The sequence below is a fragment of the Achroia grisella genome, unplaced genomic scaffold, assembly GCF_030625045.1.
Source record: "Achroia grisella isolate CSIRO2021 unplaced genomic scaffold, CSIRO_AGI_Agris_v1 utg874, whole genome shotgun sequence".
Classification (NCBI taxonomy): Eukaryota; Metazoa; Arthropoda; class Insecta; order Lepidoptera; family Pyralidae; genus Achroia; species Achroia grisella.
In genome coordinates, this window is record NW_026713051.1 from 866,880 (window position 1) to 879,515 (window position 12,636).

At 33.1% G+C, this 12,636-nt stretch overlaps 1 protein-coding gene across 1 annotated transcript in view; it reads right to left on the minus strand.

Moving 5' to 3' along the window:
* Positions 1-308: 308 nt before the first annotated feature.
* Positions 309-12,636, minus strand: part of LOC131853046 (uncharacterized) — a 150,719-nt gene continuing 138,391 nt past the window's right edge. Inside the window, exons 12-16 of the mRNA XM_059203839.1 lie at positions 9,489-9,641; positions 5,011-5,189; positions 3,627-3,830; positions 1,930-2,076; positions 309-1,232 (exon numbers count right to left, since the gene is read on the minus strand). Coding sequence (XP_059059822.1) covers positions 870-1,232; positions 1,930-2,076; positions 3,627-3,830; positions 5,011-5,189; positions 9,489-9,641 — 1,046 coding nt within the window. The 3' untranslated portion in view covers positions 309-869. The remainder of the gene's footprint in view (positions 1,233-1,929; positions 2,077-3,626; positions 3,831-5,010; positions 5,190-9,488; positions 9,642-12,636) is intronic.

Here is a 12,636-nt window from a genome sequence, read left to right on the forward strand (position 1 = left end):
GGACGGCATATGATGTAAAATATCAAAACATTATTCAGCTTAGTAATGGCGATTACTCGTAACATAAATATTTGATATTACATCACAACCGCCTCTTAATAAACGATAAACCAAGAATCTTAAAACAAAACAGAGCTAGAGATGATAAAATATAATTTAAACCAATAAATTTGAACCCATATACCCTTCACATCTTCTCCATCTCGCTTGCAGTAAACGATGATGTAGATATAGGGAAAGAACAAGGATGTTTCAGGAATGTACATTGTAGCCGGGCCTAGGCAATGTGCAAATATATATAAAACAATATAAATTCAGAATTAAATATTTGTAAAATCTGTTAAATATATAATATTTTGTGGTGTATTCGTTTAGAAATTACCGTCTATTATTTTAAAAAAAACATGAGGAACTATCGTAAGTACTAGATATTTAATTAAAAGAAATACGAACAGAAATAATGCATTCTAGACATATGTATGTAACATATTTCTTGATGATACAAGAATAGGAAGTCTTATAGTTAGGAAGAATATAGTTATTTAGTTTTAACTGAGTTCACAGTTTATGTAACAATATTTTAAACTTACAGTTATATATAAATACACATAATATTAAATATCTGCGTAAAACATATATTAATTATAGCATAGACAATCCCGATTATATATTTTCATTTATTACATTCTGAAATCTTTATTAAATATACAATTGCTGGGCCCTATATGAAACATGAAAGGCCAAATTTATTGGCAAATCTCTACGCACTATTTAGCTTTAAACTTCTTATGATAAACGCCACGTTAACTACATACTAACTAATACCTACTCTCATGCAGAATCACATGATCACTCTGGGCACTTGATCCTTAAGACTCACTCGGTGTGTCCGCGACGGGTACAACATCTGCATCCGTAGAAACGAATCTAACGGACATTTTGCTCGTTGAAGCGGGAGGATCATCCGTCGAAGAAGGGTTGTCATCCGCAGGAGTAACTTCCTTCTTGGTATCGCTGGTTTCTGGTGCAGCATCAGGATTGGTGGCATCAGTATCTGACTCGCTTTCAGCGCTCGCCACTTCATCCTTCTCTTCTATTGGCCCGTGCTCGTTGCGTAAACTCGCGCCACCGCACTCTCCCGTCGGACGCAGCACTAGATACATAAGTAAATCTGACAGTGATATTATGCCAATCACTTTGTCTTCTGCATCCACAACTACTAAACGATGTACCTGTAATATGATGAAATAACCATAAACAAAAAAATCTATCGATCTAAAATTGCTTCAAAATCCGTTGCGTAGTTTTAAAGATTTAATCATACACAGGGACGGACAGACAGCGACAGCGACTTTGTTTTATACTATGTAAAGAAGAAGTATAATTAAAGAAGTGTTACATTTATAAAATAAGTGTAATAGACATTTAAATTATTATTATTTCAAATTTACCTTATTTAACTTGCATTTAACTAATTAATTATAAATAGTGCTATGTATCGCGTACAAGCAACAACAAAACGCTACACGAACGGAGCTTCCTGATTGGTGCATAAACACATCCAATTAAAATACGCAAAGTAACGTACAGACTTTAAAAATCTACTAGATCAATCTAACGTAATTTTGTTAACTGATCCATATATTCAGTAACAGAGGCTTCAAAATCCCTTTTGTATATTTTTACATGTATTTTATTGGAAAAAGATATGCGTAGTAATTTACAGATTAAGTTTTGTTACAGATTAAATTTTGTTACAGATATGAACACAATACAGAGTAGACATAAGCAAATTCTATTATTTATACAACCCGTAATCTGCTGAAGGCATCATCTAGTACCATCTATTCATTGGAGCCGCACCACGCACCGCTATATAATAACTCAACAGAATGTAAATTGTTATGAATAAATGAATGAATAATTTACCTCGGCTCTCACAATCCGTTCCATGACATCGAACAGCGTCTCATCGAGGGTGCACTTTTGTACACCCTCGAACCATTCATTGCGGTGCTCATTCGCTTCCTTTAGCGTAACGTCCAAATTGTTGTACGTTTTCTCAGCTGCTAAATTCTGGAAACCAAGTTACTTTTGTAACATTTCTGTCAGCACTTGAAATCCTTCCAATAGTTCACGTCTCCACTAACATAATAATAATCTCAGGACAATTCACACAACGCCATCTAGTCCCAAGTTAAGCTAGCTAAAGCTTGTATTATGGGTACTAGACAACTGATACTAATATATAGATATATATTTTTTGTATATACATACATAATATACATGGAAAACACACAGACTGATACAAACAATCATAGTCATGAATACAAATGTTTCTACTGGAATCAAACCAAACGCATTAATTATTGAATTATCATATAACTATCATACTATATTAAATTATTATAATTCATTTACATTATTAACAAATAAAAAACATTTAATAACCTAATAATTGTTACTAAGTAGAATAACGTGTTTATTTGACTTTAATTTATTACACGCTAGAAACTGATTGCAGTTGTGATGTGATGATAGTACCAAATATTGATTTGGTATTATCATCACATACAGCTTGAGGATCACATTATGCAAATATATATAGACGTTCATAGACCAAAGGATGAATAGTTTACAGCAGTGATTTTTTTACCTTTCTTTTATTTTGAGGGTTTCAGAAAACTATATATGCGTAATCTTTTATTTTATGTTCACCATTTATTTATTGGGGACTTTGGTCTATTGTCAGATGCTGAGATCTGTGACACTGCGACTTGCTGGATCTATTGCTGATTCTTTTACAAAGTCCGCTACCTAGACCTGTTAGGGACAAGAATTGATGGATATTCTTGGGAGCGATGGTTTTTATTTCCTCAGGATAGAGTATAATTTTCAAAGGAGATATTTCGTTTATGTATTAATGGGTTACAATAAGATGTGGCCTTCCTGTAGTTTCCTGTACTGCTTGCAAAATCTGCAGAGTACAGCTACTCTAAACTAATATTATAAAGAGGAAAAGTTTGTTTGTTTGCATTGAATAGGCTCCGAAACTACAGGAGCGATTTCAAAAATTCTTTCACTATTAGGAAGCTACACTATCCCTGTTCGAGCGCTATCGAACATGAGCTATTGACAGCCGCTAGGCCGGGACACCTTTCACTTTACCTTGCGCCTACGACGTCACCGCACGCGTACTTTATTAGTTAAACAATTAGTTCCTTGTAATATAATAACTGCTAGAATTAAATATAATAATTACAGTCCACTACTCATTTTATTTACGAGCCATCAACAAACTGGTCCTTCGAGCCGGATGAGTGTCATAGGCTATTTAAAAAAAAAATAGGAATCCTTACGAAAACTCTAATAATGTAATCCAATGTGTAAAAAAAATATATATAACCGCATGCGCTGCGACAACTATTGATGATAGAACAAAACGATGTGCTATGACTTTGCAGAGCACATCATTATCTACAAAACTTTCTAAAGGGGATATTTCTTTTATGTATGAATGGGCTACAATAAGATGTTTCCCTTCCCGTAGTTTCCTCTTCTGATGGCAAAATCTGCATATTGTTATGTTGATTGTAGAGGCATAATACATCATTAGATCAACTTACAATGACATCAAACTTCGCATAGATATCTTTCAATCGACCATCAGAATCTATGAGGGGAAGCGCTGAGACGCGTCGGTTGACGAATTTTTTCAATGCATCTATGATGGAAGTCTCTTCAGTAGCTGTTTCTATATCATTCAGGGTACCGATGTGGAGGTCGCGTAGCTTGTTCTGCAGGTATGCTGGCTTTGGCAGCTCGTTTATCTGGAAAGCGATGAAGAACATTTTACAGTTTGGGAACTTTAGGGAGAGGGAGGCATAATGGCGACCTCGTTGGTCTAGCGGTCTAGCACACCGCTTTACGTCCGATGGTCGCAGGTTCGATTCCTCGCACGGCACCAACATTTGTATTCATGAGTAAATCATACTCATGAATACAAATGTTTGTATCGTTCTGGGTGTTTTCTATGTATTATATGTATGTATTCACGAAAAAAAAATCTATGTATTTGTATCAGTTATCTAGTACCCATAACACAAGCTTTAGCTAGCTTAACTTGGGATTACCTTGGGACGTTGGACGTTTATATTTCAAAGGTCTAAGATGCCATGCCTCTTATGCTGTAAATTCACTGCTTTTCTTTGCCTTAAAACTTAAATATATTATAGATAGAAAGTGGCTGAAATACTGATAGGTGAGGCTTAGGTATCCACAGTTTTACAGTCTGCCTCGGTCGGTTGGCCTCAATTAGCTATTCTTACTTGTTACCCAAAATAACTACGGTCTGGTTATTTTTGTAAAGGAACCTAAATTGTTTATATAATATTTATGTACATGTATATATACTTTATTCATTGTATATAGTGTATTTTATTATAATGATATAATTAGAACATGTTTATTTTGGACATTTCAACAACATCTTATATTGTTATATGCAGTAGTCAATATTAAATTTTTTTTTCAAAATTACTCAATAATGTTTATAGTAGGTCTTCTACAGACTTATGATATATTAAATCTACAGTCAGTTCGAAATGATTTCGAGATGAGAAGAATTAACAAGAAACTCAGCTCGTATTCTTTTCAAATAAATGTTATACATGTTTACAATAATACAGATATTAATAGATTTAAATTTGAGAGAATATGTGAGAGATATAATAGCATATACTATTATAAAAGCAAATAGTCTAATCAGTGTTCGTAACCCGAATAGACCAGTTCTCACAAGCAGCGTGTTAGTTACCCACTCACTAACAGCTATGCCTCACTGCTGGGTTGAATAGATATCTCTTTTAGAGATAAGTCTACCTTTGCACTATTTGTATATAATTAACTACTGTGTTCAAGACTGCAATAAACAATAATAAAGAATACATATATATATAAATCTGGGATCTGAAAATACAGTCTTGTTTTTTTTTAAAGCTTCTTACTTACGTATAGGAACAAGAAGCGCAGAATCCTCTTGTGTGTGAGTATGTAGAGGACATTCCCGGTATCGGGATCAATAACAGGCAGACGATGGATCCTGTTTGTTATTAGGATTCGTATGGCGTCGAACAGCGACGAGTCCGGACCGATGGACACCAATGGCATCACGGAACCTTTCAGCACATCTGTCAGAATACAAACAAAAGTTAGGAGCAATAGTGTCAAAACTATTGTTTGTTATACATTGAGGTATCAACATACTAAATGCACTAGAGCTAACACCGCACCGTAGCAATCTACGTCTAACTGCAACTACAGTCTACATCAGCTATAGTATCTTTCATCGCATGCATTATTAACAAGTAGCTACTTATATAATACAACTATTAAACCAAGATTCACACAGTGCCATCTAGTCTAAATCTAAGCAGATTGTACTGTAGGCACTTAACAACTGACATCATATCTTTACATCTGTTTGTATAGGTCTGGGTATTTTCTATGTATATAACTAAAAAAAAAAACATCAGTTGTCTAGTGCCCATAACACAAGTTGTGCTTACCGTGGGACTAGATGGCGCTGTGTTAATTGTCCAGGGTTATTATTATATAAAACACCTAGACTAGTACAAACAATGGTGCTCTTGAACAAAACTTTCCCAATATTCTGGGTATTATAAAATCAAAACAAACAAGGTGGAGCCATTGTTGATATGATTCTACACCCGCCATACCAATTATGCTAATTTTTTTCCGGACTACTTGTTTAAAACCTTTTTTGTAGATAAATATTAAAAAACATTATTTTTTATAATGTTTTTGAATTGAAATATATTCACATATGTCAACAGACAACAGTCTTTGATTTCATACATAATAATGTAAAATATATAAAGGAACCGGCAAGTACAAACATTACTCTAATGCTGTTGACCGCAGCTGGCCTTTACAGCTTGACCGGACGATAGGGGGCGAGTGCAGATGGCACTCCAAACCATAGGAAATACTTATGGAGCAGCCGAAGGCCAACTCCTGCCTGCCGTATACGACTTTAATCTGAGGGCACCAGCAGGTTCGAACCTCGGCTCAGGGCGTCGTAATTTCGATCCCCGTTTGAATTGGACGGGGGGGTTTGTATTTTATCGGAGGGAACATGTCCAGTTGACCACCACTCGGTTTTCAAATCACGTGATAAATTCCTGGTGAATTTATCACGATAGGCTAACTATCCTGAACTCATCTCCATCTTACCATCCATCGCTCAGGCGGGTAAAACTATACATATAAATAAAATTGTATTGTTTGTTTGTAACATTGAAATAACCGTTTTTTACTACATGCATCTGAATATAAATACGGTACATATACCAAAATAGCATTCATTACCATTTTTGTCTGTCTGTCTGTTTGTTCCGGCTAATCTCTGAAATGGCTGGACCGATTTTGACGGAACTTTTTTTGGAAAATAGTCGATGTAATAAGGAGTAACTTAGGTTACTTTTGTTTTAGAAACATAAAGTTAAATTCCACGGAACAGCTAGTCATATATAAAAAAATATCAGCGGGATGTCTCTGCTTCTGTCATAATCATATGTGATAAAAGCATCATGTAATAATTAGCCATGCTCTACTACTGCAAGCTATCACATGTTCCGGTAATTGCTTACCATCACGCGATTCCCTGTTTACTATTTATGTTGCATAAAAAAGCATTGATCCATATTAATATACACTACACCATAGTAATATGTATTCGCGAATTATATCAATGAAATAAATACACTAATACGATGACAACAAAGTTCATATTGCATTGATCTATTGAGGAATACTAATTTGTGATCCTAAGACGTTATAACTACAATTCTTTTCCGTATTTTGATTTCTTATTATATTAGGGGTACCGGAAAGTAAAGTCGTTTCTGCGCATGTCAATATTTGACTATCATTTATCAGCTCATTGTTTTGTCTAGAGGGGTGCAAATATATTGGAGATTATAGTGAGATCTTGCTTATGGAAAATTCTATTTTAATTTGTTCTTTGTAATTAAGGGTTGAAGAGGCACACATCCGCTTTTTAGGGTGTAAACCTCACAGCAGTACTCTGAGGGATTTCATTTAGAAAGAGCCACTGCTAATTGCGTTTAGAATTATCATTCAGGTCCTATTTCTCATCTTCTGTGATCGTGCAATCAAAAAAGGGTTCTGTATTGTGTTTTTGGAGCAGAAAGTAGTATATGATGATCGGTTGGTTTTATTCTGTTCTGAAAACCAAACACTTTCTAGAATTCGGGGCAGCGCAAACAGGCTTCTAAATGCTATGACAAATATGTCGTATTGTCGCTCCAGAGGCGCTGAACATCATTGCACTGCTGCGGACTCAGAGCTTCTGGACGTACACTATATTAATTGAAATAACTAGGATATGTATTGTATTTAACAACATCTCAATCTTAGTAATATTATAAACGCGAAAATTTGTTAGTATGGATGTCTGTTACCCTTTCACGCAAACACTACTAAACAGATTTTGATGAAACTTACAGTAATATATCTTATGCATCAGAATAACGTAGGCTATATTTTTTATTGAAATTTAACGAGGGTGAAATCGCGGGCACTGGTAGTAGTTTATAACTTGTTTACTAACATAATATGGATAGATATCTGAATTAAATGAAGAAATAAATAAAATAAATAGAGTATTCTCTGCCCTCCAAGATAGGTTCTCAATAACCTGCATTTGCGACTGTCAGCCCCCGTTCCTTTGTGAGGGACTGTGTGTAGGGCGCTGGGGTCGGTGCAGCCAACGATGGTGGTAATTAAAAGACGCAATATATAAGAATAACAGAAAATTATAAAAATATATGTCGTAACAAACTATATAAGCAAGAACAATAGTAGAATCATAACAAAAGTAGAAATATTTAAAAATAAGGAATTGTCGTGCCAGCCAGCGGCCCGGATGTAAGGAGTCCTGTACAGTTTGGTATAAAATGCGATTTATATTTATTTGGGAACAGTGCAAGTAGACGACTTACTGCATCGACCTCATATAATTAATATGGTAAAGGCAAGGCAATAAACATAATTTATATATTACAAGAATAACAAATTTTTTTATTGTAGAAATTTATTTATATTGGATGTGGATGGTTACATTCAATATAAATAAATGTTGATGAGTGTTACATATGAATATGGATGGTTATAAAAGTAGAGGAAGGCCGATAAGGTGATGGATGGACTGTGTGAAAGATGATATGGTAAAAAAGGAAAAAAATAACGAGATGACTGCGAACAGGGAAGAATGGAAAAGAAAAACATATTACTCCGACCCCAAATAAATGAGATAAGGAAGAAGCAGATGATGATGATGAGTGATGAAGACATCACTTTCATTTCACTCACATTCACCTTTAAAAAACTATACAAGAATTATCTATGTACTATTTAACCTATAAATCTTACGGCAAAGTAGTTGTAAATATATGTTTAATGTTTATATTTATTAATGTTATTTTATTCTATTTTGTTATTTCTAGTATATGTAATTGGTTTGTATTTATTAGTTGTAATTTTGTTTTAATTATTATCATTATTGGATGTAAAAAATGTTTATTTTTAATTATGGTAAATTAAGTTTAATTATATGTACATTTTATTTGCTCTTTTTTTTCGTTTGTTGTTTATATTGTATTTTTTTCATTGCACTGAATAAAATATTTTTCTTTCTTTCTTTCTTTCACTTTAATATAATACAATATCTGATCGCATCTATTATAAATTTGACGCTAAAACCATATTTTTTCGAACAACTTTGGAACACTCGTTTTTGAAATCAAAACATGACAGACGTATTACAAAAGGGTACATATACATATATACATTTATTTTAATTGTTAATATCCATCATCGATCAACTATATAGATATTCTGCATTTAAAAATGTTGTAGATTTCATTAAGTTTCTTACAGACAAAATGATGATCGGAGAAAAATAATGTAAAAAACGATAAACGCTGTTCATTGAGGAGCCATGTCAAGCAGAAAATTAAAAAGCATCCGACACTCCTGAGAGAAGTTACCTAGCTTAATTACTATATTACGCAGTTAATATTAAACTAAAGCTTACTGGCGCGTTGAAAGCATTTTATCTAATATATAAAATTGCCGTGTGTTTATTCTCCTCCGAAACGGCTAGACCGATTTTGATAAAACTTATATAAATTCAGTAAGTCTAAGAATAGGTTTATAACTAATTTTTATACCTCACAGTTAAATGTGGCTACTCCAAAATTTTTTTGTCGTCTATCATTTTTTTTTTTTACCCTTCACCCTTTTTTCACCCTTCTACAACCAACCCCTATTTTTAATAGCGATTTTAATTAACGTTTGCTGGGTCAGCAAGTTTTTAATATGAATCTATTAAGTGACAGTTAACTTTGACTTAAACTTGAAACATACTAGTAGTTCAGACTTACGTCGCCATGTCTCGAGCCTGTGCTCCTCAAGTTCCTCCATGGCTACATCAGGGCTGGTGTAGTACATCTGCAGGATCTTTATGAAGTCCGTGATGGTCAGCATGCCCACGAACTTCTGGCGCTGCGAGTCCCACAGGGGCGCGGCGCGAACTCCTGTGGACAACAGACGAGTTTCCGCTGCTCAATCTATATATATATTACACTGTTAGTAATCTATACATATAAATAAAAGTGGACTGTCTGTTTGTTCCGGCTAATCTCTGAAATGGCTGGACCGATTTTGACGGGACTTTTAATGGCAGGTAGCTGATGTAATAAGGAGTAACTTAGACTACTGAAAAATTCTTTTATTTTAGAAACTTAACAGAATTTTTTATTTTAGTAGTTAACTACTAACTTTATTTTAGTATATTTAGTAAACATCGAAAAAATGTTACAATTCAAATCTCATTTACGTTTCAAAGTCCCATTAACAGAGTAGTCCAATGAAGATGTACCGGTACCTCATTGCAGCTCTTAATAATAGAGGTTTCCCACTTAACCCGGTCCGACTCCAGGTTACACTATGTTTTTCTTATAGTAATATCTGCCGCTTACTTTGTGGCGATATCCTTTTGGCCTATATCTTATTTTTTTATTTATTATTTAAAATTTATTGCATTGTACAATAGGCGGGCTTAATGCTATTGGCATTCTCTACCAGCCAACCTTAGGGAGTGCAGAGACACTCGATGGAGGTTAAGTTAATAAAAATAAATTAAACAGATATACATATACGTAATAAAATATAACGTATAAAGAAAGAAAGAATGAAGGAAAAATATTTTATTCAGTGCAATCTAAAAAATACATACATACATATAATAATATATATATTTTTTTATATATATTAATATGTAATTACAAACAGATTAAACTGTACTTTTTGCTATTTTGTACGGACCATTTCACAGTTATAACAGCAAGCCACATCTTGGCTTAACTGAAACTAACTATCAGGTGCTTCATAGAAAATAACAAACTCACAGATTTAATCTGTTACAATTAAGAATTATTATAACTATAATATATAACTAACTTTAACGTTAACTAGCAGCCTTTATGGTCATAAATATGATGTCAATAATTATCGGCAATTTTACGAATGAGACGGGTATTTCTGATATACGTCTACTATATCCCAAACCAATGGATCGATTATTAAATATCAGGGACGTTATGGATATGAAATTTCAGATCCGGATAGGTTTCGGATATAGAAATGATTATTATACCGGATACGGATATGAAATTATTTCGGATTATCCGTTAGTTTCGGATAATTACGGTTACGGTAATTTTTTAAGGAATTTAAAAAGTAAAATATCAATAGAGAATAAAATGGTTACATTAGGTGTCTCAATTAGGCTCTGGACCTATCCGGTATTATCCGGAACTTTTATTTCGGATTCGGTTACGGTTACAAATATTTTTTATATCGGATATCTGATAGTTTCGTAGCTCCCTAATATGTGTATCGTTCAACGATACGATAAGTTTCTTATCAGTTATAATCAATACTTGGATGAATGGATATTTTATCTGGCATATCTATCTATTTATCATTTAACTCGATTTTTAATCTCAACTTTAGTGTTTTATTATCGTTAAATAGTAATATTTGAATAATATACTTTACATGTGTTTATTAAAAGTTTAGTTTTAATATTTAATATCCTATTTAAATTTAGTTGACACGCGTGTAGCAACGAGACGTAGCCAATTGTAAATATTATAATCTATTTAAACGTCTGTGGTGAATCTTTGAATGAAAGTTATCTATTTACTAATAAATTATTCATAAAATGCAATAATACCATTAAAAAAGTATAAAAATCTACATTTACAATAACCACCAAAGGTATATTTTGTTTATTTATTACAAATTCAAATTTAAATATCATATATTCATGTAGGATATTTTAGTCGCTTATGAACGTAATTTTTTTTTATATTAGGATTATTTCATCCCTGTCGTCCAGTTCTGTATATAGATCCAATTGGGAAGAACTGGTAAGAAACTCAATTGATTTTTTTTTTAAAAGCCATATTATTTACAATGTATATTTATATAGGAGTCGTATGTCTAACATTAAATGAAAATCCCGTGCATGAACAACTATTGCCATGCACGCACGTCACTTAAGTATATATTATTTATTTGTTTCATATGAAATATTATAAAAACTTTATTATACTCGTGTTTATAATTCTGAAGTCTATTTATAATTATCACAATAATCTATTTCACAAATCACCTCCGTAAGAAACAATACGAACGAACGATGATTCGCATTGGAGAATATAATTAAAGATAATTATGCAATAAATTTATGTAAAACTGTATTATCTGCACAATTGGATATAAATTTAAATGTCAATATACATATATAAATTATAGTCTTTGTCTAATTATACAAACATTCATATATACATGTATACATATAAATAAAATTGAAGTGTCTGTTTGTAATATTAATATGATCGTTTTTATTACATACCAAACATTTTTTACAATATTTGTCTCTCTGTCTGTTTGTTCCGGCTAATCTCTAAAATTACTGAACCGATTTTGACAGAACTTTTATTGGAAGATAGCTGATGTGATAAGGAGTAACTTAGGCTACTTTTATTTTACCAAAATAAAGTTAATAAGGCGTCGGAACGGCTAGTTAAGTATAAGATTGATGTTCTACCGCTATCGAACATGAACGATTGACAGCCGCTAGGCCGGGTCACTTTCACTTTACCTTGCGCCTACGACGTCACCGCACGCGTACCTTATTAATTAGACAATTAGTTCCTTGTAATATAATAATTCCTAGTATTAAATATAATAATTAACAGTCCACTACTTATTTTATTTACGAGTCATCAACAAACTGGTCCTTCGAGCCGGATGTAGAAAAATCTCGGTAGCAAAGTATTTCAATACAGCGAATTTACAATGCGACAAATAGGTACAGCAATACAAAGTTGTAACAAAGAGACTTTAGTTTTGAATTCCGTTTATTCCCGACGGCACTGCATATAAAATTCGTTTCATATCAACGCTCAGTTGAACATCAAAGGACCCATTTGTGCAGTGCTATAAAATACTTGCATTCTA